Below are 23389 nucleotides of genomic sequence, written 5' to 3' on the forward strand. Positions count from 1 at the left end.
TGTACACTGCGTGCAGAATTATTAGGCAAGTTGTATTTTAGAGGATTATTTTTTATTATTGATCAACAACTGTTCTCAATCAACCCGTAAGACTCAAATATCAAAGCTTAATATTTTTGGAAGATGGAGTGGTTTTTTTTTTTTTTTAGATTTGGCTATCTTAGGAGGATACAGTTATATGAAAAAGTTTGGGCACCCCTATTAATCTTAAGCTTAGTGTTTTATAAAAATTGTTTTTTTTTGCAACAGCTATTTCAGTTTCATATATCAAATAACTGTTGGACACAGTAATGTTTCTGCCTTGAAATGAGGTTTATTGTACTAACAGAAAATGTACAATCTACATTCAAACAAAATTTGACAGGTGCATGGGCACCACACCAGAAAAGTGACATTAATATTTAGTAGATCCTCCTTTTGCAAAAATAACAGCCTCTAGTCACTTCCTGTAGCTTTTAATGAGTTCCTGGATCCTGGATGAAGGTATTTTTGACCATTCCTCTTTACAAAACCATTCCAGTTCAGTTAAGTGTCATGGTCGCCGAGCATGGACAGCCCTCTTCAAAAGATCCCACAGATGTTCAATGATATTCAGGTCTGGGGACTGGGATGGCCATTCCAGAACAGTGTAATTGTTCCTCTGCATGAATACCTGAGCAGATTTGGAGCGGTGTTTTGGATCATTGTCTTGCTGAAAGATCCATCCCCTGCGTAACTTCAACTTTGTCACTGATTCATGAACATTATTGTCAAGAATCTGCCGATACTGAGAGGAATCCATGCATCTCTCAACTTTAACAAGATTCCCGGTGCCGGCATTGGCCACACAGCCCCAAAGCATGATGGAACCTCCACCAAATTTTACTGTGGGTAGCAAGTGTTCTTGGAATGCTGTGTTTTTTGGTCGCCATGCATAACGCCTTTTTGTATGACCAAACAACTCAATGTTGGTTTCATCAGTCCACAGGACCTTCTTCCAGAAAAGAAATTGGCTTCTCCAAATGTGCTTTTGCATACCTCAGCCGACTCTGTTTGTGGCGTGCTTGCAGAAACAGCTTCTTTCACACCACTCTCCCATAAAGCTTCTTCTTGTGCAAAGTGCGTTGTATGGTTGACCGATGCACAGTGACACCATCTGCAGCAAGTTGATGCTGCAGCTCTCTGGAGGTGGTCTGAGGATTGTCCTTGACTGATCTCACCATTCTTCTTCTCTGCCTTTCTGATGTTTTTCTTGGCCTGCCACTACTGGCCTTAACAAGAACTGTACCTGTGCTCTTCCATTTCCTTACTATGTTCCTCACAGTGGAAATTGACAGGTTAAATCTCAGAGACTGCTTTTTGTATCCTTCCCCTGAACAACTATGTTGAATAATCTTTGTTTCCAGATCATTAGTCAGTTGTTTTGAGGAGCCCATGATGCCACTCTTCAGAGGAGATTCAAACAGGAGAACAACTTGCAAGTGGCCACTTTAAGTAGCTTTTCTCATGATTGCATACATCTGGCTATGAAGTTCAAAGGTCAATGACGTTAGAAAACCAAAAAAAGTGCTTTAGTAAGTCAGTAAAAAGTAGGTAGGAGTATTTAAAACAAGAAAATGATAAGGGTGCCCATACTTATGCACCTGTAATATTTTGTTTGAATGCAGATTGCACATTTTCTGTTAGTACAATAAACCTCATTTCAAGGCAGAAACATTACTGTGTCCAACAGTTATTAGATATATGAAACTGAAATAGCTGTTGCAAAAAAACAATTATTATAAAACATTAAGATTAATAGGGGTGCCCAAACTTTTTCATAGAACTGTATATGTTTGTGCAGGTAACTATTACTGTGCAGAATTATTAGGCAACTTGATAAAAAACAAATATATTCCCATCTCACTGTTTATTTTCACCAGATAACCAATATAACTGCACAAAATTTAGAAATAAACATTTCTGACATGCGAAAACAAAACCCCCAAAAAATTAGTGACCAATATAGCCACCTTTCTTTATGATGACACTCAACAGCCTTCCATCTATAGATTCTGTCAGTTGCTTGATCTGTTAACAATCAACATTGCGTGCAGCAGCCACCACAGCCTCCCAGACACTGTTCCGAGAGGTGGACTGTTTTCCCTCCATGTAGATCTCACATTTTATGAGGGACCACAGGTTCTCTATGGGGTTCAGATCAGGTGAACAAGGGGACCATGTCATTTTTTTCTTCTTTGAGACCTTTACTGGCCAGCCACGCTGTGGAGTAGTTGGAGGCATGTGATGGAGCATTGTCCTGCATGAAATCATGTCTTTCTTGAACGATACAGACTCTTCCTGTACCACTGCTTGAAGAAGTTGTCTTCCAGAAACTGGCAGTAGGTCTGGGAGTTGAGCTTCACTCCATCCTCAAGCCGAAAAGGTCTCACAAGTTCATCTTTGATGATACCAGCCCATACCAGTACCCCACCTCCACCTTGCTGGCATCTGAGTCGGAGTGGAGCTCTCTGCCCTTTACTGATCCAGCCTCTGGCCCATCAAGAGTCACTCTCATTTCATCAGTCCATAAAACCTTTGAAAAGTCAGTCTTACGATATTTCTTGGCCCAGTCTTGACATTTTATCTTATAGTCCGGTTCACTATGTATTGATTTAGGCCTTCGCCGGATTTTTTTGGAGAGTCTGAAAACTATACATTTTTGGAAAGGTTATAGTATAAGCAATACGAAAAACAATGTTTCCATTTGCCCCGAGTCCCACGTGACCGCCATATTGGATTTTACAAAATGGCTGACGTAAAACCAATTTTCGTTAATATCTCAGCTTATAAATAACATAAAAATAAAATTTGACAGCTAAACATACATTTTAGGGCTAAGAAATGCAATATTACTAGTTGCAGATGTGTTTTAGATATTTACTACAGCAGTTTTTTATAATTAATTAGTATTGACATAATAATACATAATGACAGGAATCACATGTTTTTTTTTTCTTTTATTACAGGAGTTGAACATGACAGACAAACCACAAGCTACTGAAGTCACTTGTGAAGGTGAGGCACCTATCAACTGGAAGCTATGTATGCTCTGTCAGTCTTCCAATGGCAATGAGAAGTTGGTGCAAAATCCTCGGATACAGTCTTACCAGCGCGTTTTGGACATAGTAGCAGAGAGGGCAAGTTTACAAGATGGCAACTATGTTGATATCCATCGACGGATTAGCAACAGGAAAGACACAATCGCTACACATCAGGCAGTCTACCATCGAAGTTGTTACACAAATGCAATTAACAACGACCAAATACAACGAGCCCGGGACCGTTATGCACATGCATTAGCTACTGGTAGCCACATTACCAAGAAACGAGGATTAAAAAGAGGACGTGCTGAAATGGACGAATCAGGTTCATTAACATCTGACTCTTCATCACCATTCACGAGGTCACATACATGGCCACTGGATAAGGAAAAATGTTTCTTTTGTCAGAACGATGAGAATGAGAAGCTTTATAATGTGAGGACAGTCAACGCAGGGAAATCGTTGAAACAAGCTATTGAAACATCAGATAATTTAACACTGAAAACAAGACTGAACACATGCATTGCACCAGGGGATGCACATTCTATTGACGTCCGGTACCACAAAAGCTGTTGGACAAAGCATGTTTTTCATGGACAACGAGAACGTAGTACCAACAGAACAGACCACAAAGAACCCTTATTACAACGTGCAAGTCTGCTAGAGTTGATAAACCTAGTGGATATTCAAACACAGAACCAATCATATCTATCTATACAAGATATCGAAACCACTTATTTGAATATGCTTGGTATAGAAGGCGTGGAAAATCACAAACCTACATTCACTAGAAAGTGGCTCAAAGAAATTATAATGAATGCCTTGCCACATCTGAAATCCTGTCTTTCAAAAAACAGAAGGGAATCAGCAGTTCTTTATTCACCAGAAGCCTGTGAGGAAATCATGGTTAATTCTGCAATGGAATGTCGTAGTGATGATGCAGACAACATGCAGACAATCTACAAAGCAGCACAGTTAATTAGGAAAAGCATTGCTAATTTTACAACGGAAGTCAATGATAAAAACACCATAACGGTCACTAGTGACATAAACGACGTTCCAGCAGAATTATATTCCGCTATCCGTTGGATCATAACAGGGCCGATTGACAGCCTTGAAACTCAAAGAAGGACCAAAATTGTTGACCGAGCAGCACTCACTATGAGTCAGAACATCATGTATGAATTCAAATCAAAAGCTTTCGACTGAAAAAGAAGTGAGCAAAACTATGTTGTCAACTCTTGCTACCTTCGTATGTTTTGCTTACTCTCCAAAAGGCATTTTTATTAAGAATATTCCCGAACTGCGATGGCATCTATTTTGCAAGCATATGGCAGAAAGTGACAGGTTACCTCCTACACTCGGAGCTCTAAAACAACATGTCCTCAGAGTCCATATCCAAGCCAGAGTGTGGGGACAAGCTAACATTGCTTTGCAGGATTCTCAGCTGGATCCCGAGAAGAATGGCTATCACAAAGGGTTGGATGGACAGTTGAAACCAACCATGACAGATGTTCTTCCAGCTCCAAAAGCAATAATCGAGATGATTAGTTGTCAATGCAAACATGACTGTTCTTCTTCAAGGTGTTCGTGCCGAAAAAATAACTTATCCTGTACCGATCTTTGTCAGTGTGACAGCGAGTGTATGAATGACGAGGACACTCAGACCAAATATGAAACTGATGATGACAGTGATGGTGGCGATATGTAAAGACACTCTGGTTGTTCAAAAGTTAAAAACATTAACTCTCTGCTTTTCGAGTTCGAAAATTTGTTCAAATATAAACCGATACAATTTGTAGTCGTATATAGAGTATTTATTTGGATACCACTGCATTTCTTAGTACTCAAAATGTATGTTTAGCTGTCAAAATTTAAGTTTTACGTTACTTACAAGCTGAGATATTAACAAAAATCGATGTAAATCAGCCATTTTGTAAAATCCAAGATGGCGGCCACTTAGGACTCGGGGCAAATGGAAACATTGTTTTTCTTATTGCTTATACCATAGCCTTTCCAAAAATGTACATATTTGAAACTCTCCAGAAAATTCCGGCGAAATTACATAGTGAACCGGGCTATTATGTTTCTTGTTCAAAGGTGGTAGTTTTTCAGCCTCTCTTACCTTGGCCATGTCCCTGAGTATCGCAAACCTTGTACTTTTTGTTACTCCAGTAACATTGCAGCTCTGAAATATGGCAAAACTGGTGGCAAATGGCATCTTGGCAGCTTCACGCTTTATTTTCCTCAATTCATGGGCAGTTATTTTGCGCCTTTTTTGCCCAACACGCTTCTTACGACGGTGATTGGGCAGCACGGTAGCTCAGTGGATAGCACTTCAGCCTTGCAGCGCTGGAGTCCTGGGTTCTAATCCCACCTTGGACAGCATCTGCAAGGGGTTTGTATGTTCTCCCAGTGTTTGCGTGGGTTTCCTCCGGGTACTCTGGTTTCCTCCCACATTCCAAAGACATACTGATAGGGAATGTAGATTGTGAGCCCCATTGGGGACAGTGATGATAATGTGTGCAAAACTGTAAAGCGCTGCGGAATATAACATAGTTAGTAAGGCCGAAAAAAGACATTTGTCCATCCAGTTCAGCCTATATTCCATCATAATAAATCCCCAGATCTACATCCTTCTACAGAACCTAATAATTGTATGATACAATATTGTTCTGCTCCAGGAAGACATCCAGGCCTCTCTTGAACCCCTCGACTGAGTTCGCCATCACCACCTCCTCAGGCAAGCAATTCCAGATTCTCACTGCCCTAACAGTAAAGAATCCTCTTCTATGTTGGTGGAAAAACCTTCTCTCCTCCAGACGCAAAGAATGCTCCCTTGTGCCCGTCACCTTCCTTGGTATAAACAGATCCTCAGCGAGATATTTGTATTGCCCCCTTATATACTTATACATGGTTATTAGATCGCCCCTCAGTCGTCTTTTTTCTAGACTAAATAATCCTAATTTCGCTAATCTATCTGGGTATTGTAGTTCTCCCATCCCCTTCATTAATTTTGTTGCCCTCCTTTGTACTCTCTCTAGTTCCATTATATCCTTCCTGAGCACCGGTGCCCAAAACTGGACACAGTACTCCATGTGCGGTCTAACTAGGGATTTGTACAGAGGCAGTATAATGCTCTCATCATGTGTATCCAGACCTCTTTTAATACACCCCATGATCCTGTTTGCCTTGGCAGCTGCTGCCTGACACTGGCTGCTCCAGGTAAGTTTATCATTAACTAGGATCCCCAAGTCCTTCTCCCTGTCAGATTTACCCAGTGGTTTCCTGTTCAGTGTGTAATGGTGATATTGATTCCTTCTTCCCATGTGTATAACCTTACATTTATCATTTTATATATCTTTGCGCTATATAAAAATAAAGATTATTATTATTGATCATGCTTCAAAAGTTTGACAATTTCAAGACTGCTGCATCCCTCTGCAAGACATCTCACAATTTTGGACTTTTCAGAGCCCGACAAATCTCTCTTCTGACCCATTTTGCCAAAGGAAAGAAAGTTGCCTAATAATTAAGCACACCTTATATAGGGTGTTGATGTCAGTAGACAACACCCCTCCTCATTACAGAGATGCACATCACCTGATTTACTTAATTGGTAGTTGGCTCTCAAGCCTGAAAAGCTTGGAGTAGGACAGCATGTATAAAAAGTATCATGTGATCAAAATACAACTTGCCTAATAATTCTGCACGAAGTGTACAATTTTGTCCCTGGTGTCCTTAGACAGCTCTTTATTCTTGGCCATGGTGGACAGGTTGGAGTTTGATTGAGTGTGTGGACAGGTATCTTTTATACAGGTAACGAGTTCAAACAGGTGCAATTAATACAGGTAATGAGTGAAGAGTAGGAGGGCTTCTTAAAGAAAAACTAACAGGTATGTGAGAGCTAAATTTTTGCTGGTTGGTAGGTGATCAAATAATTATTTCATGCAATTTAATTATTTAAAAATCATACAATGATTTTCTGGTTTTCATTTTCATATTCTGTCTCTCACAGTTGAAGTGTACCTATGATAAAAATGGCATACCTCTCCATTTTTTGTAGGTGGGAAAACTTACACTGATGATTTTGCATCAAATACTTATTTCCCTCACTGTAGTATAGAGGTAAAATGGTGCAGACACCTTACCAGCAGAGCCAAGAAGGAGGTTCATATCTGCCATTCAAACTAGGCTTCGTTGAATGTATTCCCAGATTCATCTGCTGAGAATGCTCTATATCTCTTTTTATATGACCCAATTCTATCAGCCTCTAACATACTGTATATGGCATTTCTTTCCAGTGCCTAGGAATCAGTCAGTGATCAGCTGTAATGAGAGGTCCTTTCTTAGCAGAGGAGATGGAATCTGGCAACAAAGATTAACCGAGCAACCTGAAGGATTATTGTGGTCTCCGATATACAGGATTTTATCCCAACATTATTCTGGCCTTTGACCACTCCACCGTACATGGCTCATGGTACACTCCTCTTTGCAATCTCTCTGACACTAGTCTGCTGGAAGAACGGAGTTAAGTATAGATGGGCATCTGTACCAACTAGTGAGTCATTTATCATTTTTTTCCCCCAATTCCAAGAAAAAAAAAAAAGCTTTTGCCCAACTGTCAAACTATTCAATCACCGATTTCCCTCTACCAGGAGCTAATCATAGTGGCAGGATAACATCTGCATTTTTTGTCTGAAAGTTCTGGAAAGTGGGTGTCATTTTCCGTTCCAGGGTTTAATCCTGTCTGCCCTTTTTCCGGGCGGATCATGTCTAGGGTTAACTTTGCTCTGCCTCTTTCTGGGTTCAGCTTTGTTATTTAGCTCCTATGCATCCTGTTGGCAGTGTCAGCTATAGTTCTGCCTTTGGTGTGTGAACCTGATTCTGGTAGCCCTTGATTTGTCCTGCTGTGATCCCTGACTTTCCCCGTCCGTGTCTGTTGACTCCCTCTATCTGCCTTTTTGCCAGTGTTTCCCTGCTTGTTGGTTTAATTCTCTGGTTTCTAACTTGGCTTGTATTCAGACTTGCTTCTGTCTTTGTCTTATCCGCTCCTGACCGTTGCTGAACCTCCTGACCCCACGTACTGCTGATTCTTTTGGTACTTCTGCTGTTTTTTGACTCAGCTTGTCTCACCACTCTCTCGCCACTTGGTGGCGCCTGTGCTGCTCTGTGGTGCTTCTCTGTGTACGCAGTCTCACTTCCCTCTCAAGCTCCCTCTGGTGGAGGTTGCGCTATACTGCACCGTAGCAGCACGACAGTGGGAATATCAAAAGATCTGATCAATAAATTACATTTTATTCTAAATACATTAATGAAAATCAAATTTAAAAAAAAGGGATACAATGTGTAATCAGAGTTAAACAGGACTTATTTCTAAAGAGCTTTGCATTCAAGCACAGTCAGTAAATACCGGGTGATTCACTCCAAGAGAGACGATCTACCGCACTGAAATTTGGACTGTACATACTTTGGTTCGTGAAAAGTGAGAGTGCAATTAACCTCAGCAAGGAGAAACATCCTCGCGCTGAGTGGTCAACGTCACTACGAGTTAGACTTATGGCACGCCTACCTTAACATCGCTAGTTTGTGTGGCGCTTGCATTTCACTTCCTTCATTTGTTAAAGAAGCACTCCCATCAAAGTTTTTATCCTCTTAATAAACTGCTCAAAAAAATAAAGGGAACACTAAAATCCCACATCCTAGATATCACTGAATGAAATATTCCAGTTGTAAATCTTTATTCATTACATAGTGGAATGTGTTGAGAAGAAAACCCAAAAATTATCAATGTAAATCACAACTAATATCCCACGGAGGTCTGGATTTGGAATGATCCTCAAAATCAAAGTGGAAAATGAAGTTACAGGCTGATCCAACTTCAGTAGAAATGCCTCAAGACAAGGAAATGATGCTCAGTAGTGTGTGTGGCCTCCACGTGCCTGTATGACCTCCTTACAATTCCTGAGCATGCTCCTGATGAGGCGGTGGATGGTCTCCTGAGGGATCTCCTCCCAGACCTGGACTAAAGCATCCGCCAACTCCTGGACAGTCTGTGGTGCAACGTGACACTGGATGGTGCGAGACATGATGTCCCAGATGTGTTCAATCGGATTCAGGTCTGGGGAACGGGCGGGCCGGTCCATAGCTTCAATGCCTTCATCTTGCAGGAACTGCTGACACACTACTGCCACAGGAGGTCTGGCTTTGTCCTGCATTACGAGGAACCCAGGGCCAACCGCACCAGCATATGGTCTCACAGGGGGTTGGAGGATCTCATCTCGGTACCTAATGGCAGTCAGGCTACCTCTGGCGAGCACATGGAGGGCTGCGTGGCCCTCCAAAGAAATGCCACCCAACACTATTACTGACCCACTGCCAAACCGGTCATGCTGAAAAATGTTGCAGGCAGCAGATCGCTCTCCACGGCGTCTCCAGACTCTGCCATGTGAGTCGCATGTGCTTAGTGTGAACCTGCTTTCATCTGTGAAGAGCACAAGGCGCCAGTGGTGAATTTCCCAACCCTGGTGTAATGTGGCAAATGTCAAGCGTCCTGCATGGTGTTGGGCTCTGAGCACAACCCCTATCTGTGGACGTCGGGCACTCAGACCATCCTCATGGAGTCGGTTTCTAACATGCACATTTGTGGCCTGCTGGAGGTCATTTTGCAGGGCTCTGGCAGTGCTCCTCCTGTTCCTTCTTGCACAAAGGCTGAGGTAGCGGTCCTGCTGCTGTTGTTGCCCTCCTACGGCCCTCTCCACGTCTCCTGGTGTACTGGCCTGTCTTCTGGCAGCGCCTCCAGCCTCTGGACACTACGCTGACAGACACAGCAAACCTTCTTGCCACAGCTCACATTGATGTGCCATCCTGAATGAGCTGCACTACCTGAGCCACTTGTGTGGGTTGTAGAGTCAGTCTTATGCTACCACGAGTGTGAAAGCACAACCAACATTCAAAGTGACCAAAACATCAGCCAGAAAGCATTGGTACTGAGATGTGGTCTGTGGTCCCCAACTGCAGAACCACTCCTTTATTGAGTGTGTCTTGAAAATTGCTAGGGATGAGCGAATATACTCCTTACTCAAGATTTCTCGAGCATGCTCGGGTGTCCTCCGAGTATTTTTTAGTGCTTGGAGATTTAGTTTTCATTGCCGCAGCTGAATGATTTACATCTCTTAGCCAGCATAAGTACATATGGGGGTTGCCTGTTTGCTAGGGAATCCCCACATGTAATCAAGCTGGCTAAGAAATATAAATCATTCTGCTGAGGAGATCACCTGACTGTGCTCAGGAAATCTCGAGAACAGAGTATATTCGCTCATCAGTAATAATTGCCAATAATTTCCATCTGTTGTCTATTCCATTTGCACAACAGCATGTGAAATTGATTGTCAAACAGTGTTGCTTCCTAAGTGGACAGTTTGATTTCACAGAAGTTTGATTTACTTGGAGTTATATTCTGTTTGTGTTCCCTTTATTTTTCTGAGCAGTTTATATTGCAGTCATCAGAATACATAGTGCTGTGTACTTACAACTGCTCAATTCCACCCAGCTAATTATTCTCTTTTCTCTGCTCTATGTAGAAACGGGAAGTCTCTTGTCCTTGCTCTTCAACTCCTTACCCAGCTGCTCCCTTCTCCCCCTACCAGGGACTTTTTCAGTGACTTTTGACTCATACAGGGAAAATTGACTTCTGGTTTCTACATAGAGCTTAGAAGGATTCAACAACTCAGGTTATAAATTATGTGAGGTCATTGACCCATTGGAAAAAAGAAGAATTAGTTGGGTTGAAGGGCAAAATGAGCAATTGTAAGTACACAGTGTATATGATTGAATACAAAAAAAAAATGGAGTAAAGAATCCATGGCATGTTAGAAAAACATGTACAGTTGTGCTGAAAAGTTAACATACCCCGGCAGAATTTTTGGTTTCTTGGCTTTTTTTCATTATGATTTAAAAAGAGAAAAACACAGTAGTTTGACCTTAAATGGCTTCATCCAACCACTAACCATGAGTGGAAAAAAAGTTTTGGTGTCATCATTCATATTCTCTGAAGGCGGCCAAGAAATTGGGATTTTTGTGTACTCACCGTAAAATCCTTTTCTCCAAGACACTCATTGGGGGACAGAGGACCGTGACACTACTACTGTGATGTGAGGCTACTGCCACTAGGAGGCTGACACTAAGTAAATACGAAAAAGGGTTAGCTCCTCCTCTGCAGTATACACCATCCACTGGCTCCGGATAGAACCAGTTCATTGACCAAGCAGTAGGAGATTAACAAAAAATTAACCGGAGGTACAACATGTCAAAACTATAACACTAATCATAGGCAACAGGCCAAAAGGGTGGGTGCGGTGTACCCCAATGAGTGGCTCGGAGAAAGGATTTTACGGTGAGTACACAAAAATCCCTATTTCTCCTTCGCCACATTGGGGGACACAGGACCATGGGAGGTCGCAGAGCAGTCCCTGGGTGGGAAGTAACATAACAGAGTAAACTCCCGACACCTGCTATCTAAAGATGCGCTACCGCTGCTTACAAGATATGTCTACCCAGGCTCACGTCTGCAGATGCCTGAGCATGGAGATCATAATGCTTTGAGAAAGTGTGCAGGCTAGACCAGGTCGCCGCTTTGCAAACCTGCTCCACAGATGCTTGATGCCGAATGGCCCACAAGGCGCCTACCAACCGAGTGGAGTGTGCCTTGGTCCCCACTGGAATTGGCTTGCCTCTGACGCGGTAAACTTCTTGAATAGTCGACCGAATCCATCTGGCTATTGTCTACTTAGAAGCCGCCAATCCCTTCTGGTGTCCCGCCGGGAGCACAAACAGGGCATCCGTCTGGCGAAAAGTTGCCGTCCTCGATACGTACTTCCTAAGAGCCCTCACAAGACCTAAGGAATGACGAGCCTTTTCCACTCGATGAAACGGAGCTGGACAAAACGAGGCAAGCACGATATCCTCGTTAAGGTGAAAAGACGACTCACCTTAGGAAGGAAGGACAGAGACGGTCTGAGAACCACCTTGCCACAGTGAAAAACCAGAAATAGAGCTTGACAGTAAAGAGCAGCTAACTCAGAGACCCTTCTGATCAAAGTAATTCCTTTCATGGAAGGCTGCCTTCCTTGTAGCAGAGATAGGGAGATGTCCTGCAACGGATCGAAGGGAGACTCTTGTAGGAGTCCCAGGCCCAGGACGAAATTAAGGTTCCAGATGTCTAGAGGTGCTCCATAGGAAAGTACCACATGGGAGACTCCCTGGCAGAACGTTTTCACCTGGGGTTTGGAAGCGATCTTACGCTGGAACAGGACAGACAAGGCAGAAACATGCCCTTTGAGGGAATGCAGCGCTAGACCCAAGTCCAGGCCGGACTGGAGAAATTCCAAAATGATTGGAATGTTGAAATTGTGCGGATGACGACCTCTGCTTCTACACCAGTCGAAGATTTTGCAGATCCGTTGATATGCACCGACACCGGCCTTCGAGCATTGACCATGGTGGAAACTACTTTGCGGGAAAAACCCGCTTGAGTGAGAACCCATAATTCAGTGGCAAAGCCGTCAAACACAGGGCCCCCGAGTTCTGGTGGTAAATCAGACCCTGAGAAAGCAGATCTGGCCAATCTGGGAGTTGCCAAGGGATATCTGCGACCAATTGAACGAGTTCTGCGTACCACGCTTGGTGTAGCCAATCCGGGGCAATGAGAATCACCGGTACCCCCTCTGTCTTGATCTTCCTGATGACCTTCGGAATCAAGGGTAAGGGGGAAAACAGATATGGAAGACGGAAGCGACTCCAGGGGAGGACCAGCGTGTCCACCCCGATGGCTCTCGGGTCCCGGGATTGGGCCACAAACTCGGGTACCCTTGGCATTGAACCAAGAAGCCATCAAGTCTACGTCCCGAGTCCCCCAGCGAAGGCAGATCTGCTGGAAAATTTCCTGATGGAGAGACCACTTTCCCGAGGCCAGGCACTGACGGCTGAGGAAATCTGCAGTTCAATTTTCTACTCCTGGAATGTAAACGGCCGATATGACCAAGTGGTTCCTTTCAGCCCAGCGAAGGATATGTTCCACATTGCGCATTGCGGCTTTGCTGCGAGTGCCCCCTTGATGACTGAGGTAGGCCACAGCTGTGGCATTGTCCGACTGGATACGGATGGGGCGGCCAGCTAGGAGATGATGGATCCGACGCAGGGACAGCCAAATCGCTCGGATCTCCAGGACATTGATGGGAAGACGAGATTCTCGTGGGGACTAACTCCCTTGGGCAGTATGATGATGAAAAACAGCTCCCCAGCCGAGGAGACTGGCGTCGGTTGTAACCACTAATCAATAAACCGGGAGAAAGGACTTCCCTTGAAGGATGGAGGACCGGAGAGTCCACCACTGGAGTGCCTGCTTGACCTGAGGGGTCAGTCGACATGGATGATTGAGGGAAAAAGGACTCTTGTCCCATGCATCCAAGAGTGCGTGTTGCTGGGGCCGAAGATGGAGTTGGGCGAACTGGATTGCTTCCATTGCAGCTACCATCCTCCCGAGAATCCTCATGCCGAAACGGATGGAACAAGGAGATGAATGACAGAGCGCCCGGACTCCCTGTTGAAGGGCTAGGACCTTGTCCCGAGGGAGAATCACCAACCCTCAGGAAGCGTCCATGATCATTCCCAGGAAGGTAATCTGCTGAGCCGGAACGGGAGAGGACTTGTTCAGGTTCATTAACCAGCCAAGCCAAGAAAGAGTATCCAAAGAAATGCAGACACACTCCTCAAAGGCTTGGAAAGTTGGCCCTTTGATCAGTAGGTCATCTAGATAAGGTAGAACAACTAAGCCCCGAGAGCGTAGAATGGCCATGGCAGCCACCATGACCTTTGTGAATACCCTGGGGGTGATGGCGAGGCCGAAAGGCAAGGCCGTGAACTGAAAATGTTCTCCGCGAACCGCAAAGCAAAGAAATCTTTGGTGAGGAGAAAAAAATTGGGATGTGAAGATAGGCATCCCGAATGTCGATGGAGTCTAGGAACTCCCCTCGTTCCATCGAGATGACGGAACGGAGGGACTCCATCCTCAAATGCCAGACTCTGACAAATCTGTTTAGAAGCTTTAAATCCAGGATGGGTCTGACTGAACCATCCTTCTTTGGCACCGTGAACAGGTTTGAATAGAACCCTTGGAACCTTTTGTTCTCTGGGACCGGGGTAATGACCCCGTCCCGGTGGAGAGATTCAATGGTTTGGTAAAAGGCTTAAGCCCGTGTACCCACCTCGGGGAAGGGGCGGGGGGGACTGGAAGAAAAGAATTGGGTTGGAGTAGGGGAAGAAAATTCTATTTTGTACCCAAGGGACATCAGATCTCTGACCCACTCATAGTAACATAGTAACATAGTAACATAGTTAGTAAGGCCGAAAAAAGACATTTGTCCATCCAGTTCAGCCTATATTCCATCATAATAAATACCCAGATCTACGTCCTTCTACAGAACCTAATAATTGTATGATACAATATTGTTCTGCTCCAGGAAGACATCCACTCGTCCTGAACGACTGCAAGCCACACATGACATAAGAGTAGGCAGCCACCTACTCTGATGGTGTCATCCGGGCAAGGTTGCGAAACATTTAGTCCAGGTCAAAGGGTCTGGATCCCATAGATCTGAACCGCTCAGGGCGGCCCTTCCACGAGTGGTTGAGTTTGCGTGAGGACTCTTGTCCCTGTGAGCAGGGCGCCCCAAACAGGGGGAGTTAGCCGTCAAGGACCACCCAAAATTGATGCGAAAAGACCAAAAACGAGGCTGCAGCTGACAGTGGATAGGTCGCCTAACTCTCTGCTGGAGGAGGAATGTACTGCTATTCCCGCCTGTAGCGTCCGAAATCAGTTGGTCCAGTTTTTCTACGAATAAACGACTGCTGAGATAGGGAAGTTATGTTATGTTAAGGACTTTTTAGATGCAGAGTCCGCTCGCCAGTTTCTCACTGCCCTTCTAATAGCTACTGCGCTGGAAGCTGGAAGCGCAGAGCAATTAGCCGCATCCAGGGAAGCATTTACTAAATAATCACCGGCCAAAGAAATTTGATTGGCCAACTCTGCTATCTCAGAAAGAACATCACTCTTCTGTATGGCCTTATGCAGGGAATCTGCCCAGTAAGCCATGGCTTTGCCTACCCAGGTTACTGCAAAGGAGGGAAAGAGCGCCGAGCCAGACGCTCCAAAAACCGAACGAGCAAGGCTGTTAATCAGACGATCTGTGGGATCTTTAATGGAAGATCCATCTGGTAGAGACAGCAGAGCCTTGGATGATAAACGCAATACAGGAGGATCCACTGGAGGAGATTTCGTTTATTGTTTGCGGAGGTCAGGAGAGAAAGGATATCTGGTCTCCAACGATCTCTGACCCGCAAAGCGTTTGTCTGGGTGCTCCCTATTTAGCTGGACTATGTCCTGGAACTCAGGGTGATTGGCAAACACCCAATGAGGACGTTTAGTCCTGTTAAAAGACACTGCAGTATCCGTATGTGACGAAATAGGCTCTTCGTCGACCTGCAGTGAACGGTTGACAGCCTTAATGAGACTATCCACTGTATCCTGATAACCTGGGGACTCTAAGTCAAGGGGCCCATCCGACTCAGATTCAGAGTCACGTTTGCTGTACCCTCCTGGGGAGGGAGAGCGAGAAACAGAGCTAACAGACGCCGACACGCCAGAGGGCCTAGGGGACAAGCTATGTATGCACTTCCTCGATGCTTGTCTGTGCCATAGCGAGGACGGCCCCTGTAGGCCGATGGATCCCCTGATGTAGGGGAATTCTCAGACAAACGGATTAAAGTTTGCAGTCCTGGAAGGATCTTGGAGGGACTCTATGACCTTAGTCAAAGAAGCCATAGATTGCGAAAGTGACAAGGCCCACTCAGGGGGACAGGTCACCACGGGGCTCCCGAGGGCATTTGGGATCGCAAGCCTGACAGAGCGGAGCAGTATGCCCCCTTGGTAACGCAGCCTGACAGGAGGTGCATGAAGTAAAAAACACTATGTGTTTTAGTGGTCTTTTTAGAGGTTTTAGGTAGAGACATGCTGTATCCCTGTTAACCCCCCAAATACTGCAGGAAGCTAATTGTGCAGCTGAGCACTTGAGGAAAAAATGGGAGGGAAGCCTGACTGAAGTGTGGCAGAGAACTTACCCAGGACCTGTGCCCCTGAGATTTCTGTTCCCAAGCGTGCAGCGCCGAACTTCAAGGGTAGAGGGAGCTTGCCGTGCCATGATGGGTGCCGAAATATGGCTGTCGAGAACAGGTTAGGCACTTCTTGCAGCGTGCAAGAAGCTGCAGGCAGGGGATCGGGACTGCCGGAGTGACGCGCGGAAGGGAGCTGGATTACCAACTTGCGGCCTAGCAAGGGCCGAAGCCAGGGAATAAATTAACGCTGCCCGGCTGGAAATGACCGCCGGACCCACAACAGGCTCAGGAGCCCCCTTCGGATGGAAAACTCACCGCTGGATGATCTGAGGGTTGCGGATCTTCTCTTGAGCTACTCTGCTTGCAGGTCAGGGCTGCAATAGGGACGGTGCAAGAACCCTAAATCCACCATCCCTTTTGAGGGGGAAGAGGGGAGGGACAGTCCAGCTCCCTGCAGCACCTTTGTTCCATCAGTGGTGGTGCAGTGGGAGCAGCACGGATGCCATGGGGAGAAAGCCTCTGTGTATCCTATGGCTTCGCTCTCCTAGGATTTCACAAGGCAGGTTGTCCGGCTGTGGCCTGGCTCAGAAGGGGGTACATGGAGGTGACACTCCGTGTTCCTGTCTGTTGATGGTGCGGGGAGATCGGCATCCTAAAGAGAACAGTCGCCCCTAAAATAGCTCAAGCCTGGCATCCCACATTGCAGGATAGGGTACGGGGAGGCGACACTCGCCGTGCTCGCCTGTTGTTTGGGGGAGATAAGTCCCTTGAAAGGGTCCGTCGCGCCAGTCTTCCTGTTGCGCAAAAAATATATATATATTTTATTTATTTTTTTTATTTTTTTCAACTTTTTTGCGCAACAGGAAGACTGGCGCGACGGACCCTTTCAAGGGACTTATCTCCCCCAAACAACAGGCGAGCATATATACAGTGGGGCAAAAAAGTATTTAGTCAGTCAGCAATAGTGCAAGTTCCACCACTTAAAAAGATGAGAGGCATCTGTAATTTACATCATAGGTAGACCTCAACTATGGGAGACAAACTGAGAAAAAAAAATCCAGAAAATCACATTGTCTGTTTTTTTAACATTTTATTTGCATATTATGGTGGAAAATAAGTATTTGATCAGAAACAAAATTTCATCTCAATACTTTGTAATATATCCTTTGTTGGCAATGACAGAGGTCAAACGTTTTCTGTAAGTCTTCACAAGGTTGCCACACACTGTTGTTGGTATGTTGGCCCATTCCTCCATGCAGATCTCCTCTAGAGCAGTGATGTTTTTGGCTTTTCGCTTGGCAACACGGACTTTCAACTCCCTCCAAAGGTTTTCTATAGGGTTAAGATCTGGAGACTGGCTAGGCCACTCCAGGACCTTGAAATGCTTCTTACGAAGCCACTCCTTCGTTGCCCTGGCGGTGTGCTTTGGATCATTGTCATGTTGAAAGACCCAGCCACGTTTCATCTTCAATGCCCTTGCTGATGGAAGGAGGTTTGCACTCAAAATCTCGCGATACATGGCCCCATTCATTCTTTCATGTACCCAGATCAGTCGTCCTGGCCCCTTTGCAGAGAAACAGCCCCAAAGCATGATGTTTCCACCACCATGCTTTACAGTAGGTATGGTGTTTGATGGATGCAACTCAGTATTCTTTTTCCTCCAAACACGACAAGTTGTGTTTCTACCAAACAGTTCCAGTTTGGTTTCATCAGACCATAGGACATTCTCCCAAAACTCTTCTGGATCATCCAAATGCTCTCTAGCAAACTTCAGACGGGCCCGGACATGTACTGGCTTAAGCAGTGGGACACGTCTGGCACTGCAGGATCTGAGTCCATGGTGGCGTAGTGTGTTACTTATGGTAGGCCTTGTTACATTGGTCCCAGCTCTCTGCAGTTCATTCACTAGGTCCCCCCGCGTGGTTCTGGGATTTTTGCTCACCGTTCTTGTGATCATTCTGACCCCACGGGGTGGGATTTTGCATGGAGCCCCAGATCGAGGGAGATTATCAGTGGTCTTGTATGTCTTCCATTTTCTAATTATTGCTCCCACTGTGGATTTCTTCACTCCAAGCTGGTTGGCTATTGCAGATTCAGTCTTCCCAGCCTGGTGCAGGGCTACAATTTTGTTTCTGGTGTCCTTTGACAGCTGTTTGGTCTTCACCATAGTGGAGTTTGGAGTCAGACTGTTTGAGGGTGTGCACAGGTGTCTTTTTATACTGATAACAAGTTTAAACAGGTGCCATTACTACAGGTAATGAGTGGAGGAAAGAGGAGACTCTTAAAGAAGAAGTTACAGGTCTGTGAGAGCCAGAAATCTTGATTGTTTGTTTCTGACCAAATACTTATTTTCCACCATAATATGCAAAAAAAATGATAAAAAAACAGACAATGTGATTTTCTGGATTTTTTTTTCTCAGTTTGTCTCCCATAGTTGAGGTCTACCTATGATGTAAATTACAGATGCCTCTCATCTTTTTAAGTGGTGGAACTTGCACTATTGCTGACTGACTAAATACTTTTTTGCCCCACTGTATATATATATATATAGTCTGAATAGCAGACCCCAGTGTGCCTCCTACAGACACTAAGCATGAACTGGTTCTATCCGGAGCCAGTGGGTAATGTATACTGCAGAGGAGGAGCTAACCCTTTTTTGCATTTACTTAGTGGCAGCAACATACACCATAGTCCTGTGTAAAGTGGCGAAGGAGAAAGCAAAAATTATCCCGGTATATGAAAACTTTTGAGCACAACTGTGTACAGATTAGAACAAACATACCAACCTATATCTGTATCTTTACTGAAGATACAAGGCATATATAAGGATAAAAACATATATCAATACAAGGTCGGCGATAACCGATAGCTGCTATTGTGCAGGCACCATTTACAAATTTATTTATTTTTATTTTTTTAATATCAGGATAACCTCAACCATAATAATTATATATCCAGTACATATGTGATTATGCTGCAGCGCAGGTGCCACGGCTGGCTCCTGCCTACAGAAGGGTTTTTTTTGTTTGTTTGTTTTTTCAGTATGTGCATATATTCATTGTGTAAAGTAGGGGCAGGCTGCATTATGAATACCTAATCAGAGCACCACATGAAGACCCTCCCACAGGCCGCCCCGAAGCACGAGCAGATCATTAACTTAACTGAAAATGAAGATTACACAACAACCACAAGACGGATTTCATCACCAGGTATCATTGTAATCAGTATAACGGCTCCGACCTGACACTGTCTGTAGGTTACTGTGCACAATTCTGCTAACAGGCTCCCTCTTAACGCCACCAGATTTTTTTTCCCTTTGGGGCCATTTGAAAGGTCTGGTGTACAGTAACAAGCCACGAACATTACAGGCACAGAGAGTACATCAAGAAATTCATGTGAACGGTTGATATTTTCAACACCTGCTTTAAAACATAAATTTCTCATGAATCAAGGTATGTACAGTATAAATTTCAGGATGGTTGACCGTCTTTTTAGAAGTTACTCCAATTGTTTCAGTTAAAATAGCAAGTGAATCTAGTGCAAACATGCACACATGGGCCCGTCAGGAGCCCAGGGCAGACGTGCACACATGGGTCCGTCAGGAGCCCAGAGCAGACGTGCACACATGGGTCCGTCAGGAGCCCAGGGCAGACGTGCACACATGGGCCCGTCAGGAGCCCAGGGCAGACGTTCACACATGGGCCCGTCAGGAGCCCAGGGCAGACGTGCACACATGGGCCCGTCAGGAGCCCAGGGCAGACGTGCACACATGGGCCCGTCAGGAGCCCAGGGCAGACGTGCACACATGGGCCCATCAGGAGCCCAGGGCAGACGTGCACACATGGGCCCGTCAGGAGCCCAGGGCAGACGTGCACACATGGGCCCGTCAGGAGCCCAGGGCAGACGTGCACACATGGGTCCGTCAGGAGCCCAGGGCAGACGTGCACACATGGGCCCGTCAGGAGCCCAGGGCAGACGTGCACACATGGGCCCGTCAGGAGCCCAGGGCAGACGTGCACACATGGGCCCGTCAGGAGCCCAGGGCAGACGTGCACACATGGGCCCGTCAGGAGCCCAGGGCAGACGTGCACACATGGGCCCGTCAGGAGCCCAGGGCAGACGTGCACACATGGGCCCGTCAGGAGCCCAGGGCAGACGTTCACACATGGGCCCGTCAGGAGCCCAGGGCAGACGTGCACACATGGGCCAGTCAGGAGCCCAGGGCAGACGTGCACACATGGGCCCGTCAGGAGCCCAGGGCAGACGTGCACACATGGGCCCGTCAGGAGCCCAGGGCAGACGTGCACACATGGGCCCGTCAGGAGCCCAGGGAAGTCGTGCACACACGGGCCCGTCAGGAGCTCAGTGCAAATGACCAATTTATTCAAATAGTGTTCACCCCAATGTTTCAGCTCTAAGTCTGATCACTTGGATAAATGGGTCAATAACTAATTTTCTTAATGTCATTTCCACTATGAAACTTTACAATACTGGCTATAAAAACTATCTGTAAATGCATGTGCATGAAGGCAATACTCACTATTGACCATCTCACAGGGTACAAAGTTACTAGGATTTTTTTACTGATGCCTTTAGAATAGAATTGAAGAGAATTGGTCACCAGATTTTTGCTACCTCATCTGTCAGTGTATTGAGCGAGGCCAGACACGTGTAGTTGGAATATAGTTGCAAATCACATACTTATGGTCACTTGAGCGCCCGCTCCCAGCACTTGCACCAGAGAATCGTCACAGCGCGCCGTGCACGAAATGTGGGGATTCGCAATTCTGCAGTCAGAGTTACTGCAGATTTGTACCCTAAGGACCATCAACCCCTTTAAATCTTTTACCCCAGAGAACCACTTAAGTTGAATACTCATTTACCCGGACTGAGGAGACATTACCTCTTGAGGAGTCCTGTTGCTGGGATAATTTGCACTTCAGGTTCTTCAGCAGTTGCATGGATTTCCCAGCCATAATGATGTGTTTCAGCACAGGCCGCAGGAAGGAGACCATGGTGTGCTGCCTGCTCGCCGGAGCCTGGTCACTACCTGAGCTGGCGCTGGCGTTGTCACTCATTTTGTCTTCATTCTCAGTCTTTTCTGAGACACTATACAAAGTGTATGTGGCATACCAAAAGTCCCGATGGTTAACAGGAACATCTTTATTACTACAAAAAAGGACAAGATAGTCACCTTTAAAGCTCACAAAGATTGTCTTATAACGACTGGTATATGGAGGGAAATCGAGAATATTGTGTATTCTTTTATAAACTGGCAAAATGAGTATACCCAAGTGACCCGTGGAAGCGCTTGGTATTAGCGCGAAACGATCGTCGTCGTCTTGCCTGTCGCACTCCTACTTTCACTCCCTCCCTTGAACCGCGAAGATGATTTGCTGCATGTTCTAATAAAGTACGTTTGAATTGCCACTGATTGGTGAGTGCTATTGCGTTTTTTCTATTTTTTTTTTATTATACCCAAGTTTTACTTACCGTTGAATAATAAATTCTTTAGCTGGATCAAAGAGATGTCCATGGACAATCCACTCATCTACTATTTCCAGATATGGTCTCACCGTTTCTACCCACAAGAAAAACAGAAGTGATACCTGCAAAGACAGCAGCGCTCAATAAATAAATAAAGAATGGTGATGATCGTAGGCTGCAAGAGCCCCTTAACAAAAAAAAAAAAAATAATAATAATATGTGTATCGGAAAGTTCCTTGCATTTCCAGATGTATCATGCAGATTCAATTCTCATATTGTCATGTTCGTAACGATATACATTGTATGGGCAAAATCATTGAGCACCTACATATTACACCCCACTCTAGATCCATAGGCTAGAATGCATTCGACACTGTGGATCATCAGCTCCTCCTCACTATGCTCCGCTCCATCGGCCTCAAGGACACCGTTCTCTCCTGGTTCTCCTCCTATCTCTCTGACCGATCCTTCACTGTATGTTTTGCTGGTTCCTCCTCCTCTCACCTTCCCCTTACTGTTGGGGTTCCTCAAGGATCAGTCCTAGGCCCCCTACTCTTCTCGTTGTATACTGCCCCTATTGGACAAACAATCAGTAGATTTGGTTTCCAGTACCATCTCTATGCTGACGACACCCAATTATACACGTCTGCTCCCGATATCACACCGACCTTTTTAGAAAACACCAGTGATTGTCTTACCGCTGTCTCTAACATCATGTCCTCCCTCTATCTGAAACTAAACCTGTCAAAAACTGAACTCCTCGTGTTCTCTCCCTCTATTAACCTACCTTTGCCTGACATTGCCATCTCCGTGTGCGGTTCCACCATTACTCCAAAGCAACATGCCCGCTGCCTTGGGGTCATCCTTGATTCTGACCTTTCATTCACCCCCTACATCCGATCACTGGCTCGCTCTTCTTACCTGCATCTCAAAAACATTTCTAGAATTCGCCCTTTTCTTAATTTCGACTCTGCAAAAACTCTGACTGTTTCACTTATTCATTCTCGTCTGGACTATTGTAACTCTCTACTAATCGGTCTCCCTCTTGCAAAACTCTCCCCGCTCCAATCTGTCCTGAATGCTGCAGCCAGGATCATATTCCTCACCAACCGTTACACTGATGCCTCTACTCTGTGCCAGTCATTACACTGGCTACCCATCCACTCCAGAATCCAGTACAAAACTACTACCCTCATCCACAAAGCACTCCATGGCTCAGCACCACCCTACATCTCCTCCCTGGTATCAGTCTACCACCCTACCCGTGCCCTCCGCTCCGCTAATGACCTCAGGTTAGCATCCTCAATAATCAGAACCTCCCACTCCCGTCTCCAAGACTTTACACGTGCTGCGCCGATTCTTTGGAATGCACTACCTAGGTTAATACGATTAATCCCCAATCCCCACAGTTTTAAGCGTGCCCTAAAAACTCATTTGTTCAGACTGGCCTACCGCCTCAATGCATTAACCTAACGATCCCTGTGTGGCCTATTTATAATAAAAAAAAAAAAAAAAGGTTCCTCGCATCATGTTCTCATACACTTTATGCAGTATTAGCCCTCTGTGTCTGTACTGCTACATACTTAGGCAGGTAACTGGTTCATGCAGCTTTACATGAACACCTGAGCCTTACACTATAGCTGGTCCGAATAACTAAAGCAATTGTTACC

The 23389-nt window shown here is 45.3% G+C and overlaps 1 protein-coding gene across 1 annotated transcript in view; it reads right to left on the reverse strand.

Annotated features, from left to right (window-relative positions):
• TUBGCP5 (tubulin gamma complex component 5) overlaps positions 1-23389 on the reverse strand; it is a 117971-nt gene that overhangs the window by 32849 nt on the left and 61733 nt on the right. Inside the window, exons 12-13 of the mRNA XM_069757846.1 lie at positions 21726-21841; positions 21136-21401 (exon numbers count right to left, since the gene is read on the reverse strand). Of these exons, the coding sequence (XP_069613947.1) occupies positions 21136-21401; positions 21726-21841 (382 nt within the window). The remainder of the gene's footprint in view (positions 1-21135; positions 21402-21725; positions 21842-23389) is intronic.

This window comes from Ranitomeya imitator, chromosome 3 (assembly GCF_032444005.1).
Source record: "Ranitomeya imitator isolate aRanImi1 chromosome 3, aRanImi1.pri, whole genome shotgun sequence".
NCBI classification, from domain to species: Eukaryota; Metazoa; Chordata; class Amphibia; order Anura; family Dendrobatidae; genus Ranitomeya; species Ranitomeya imitator.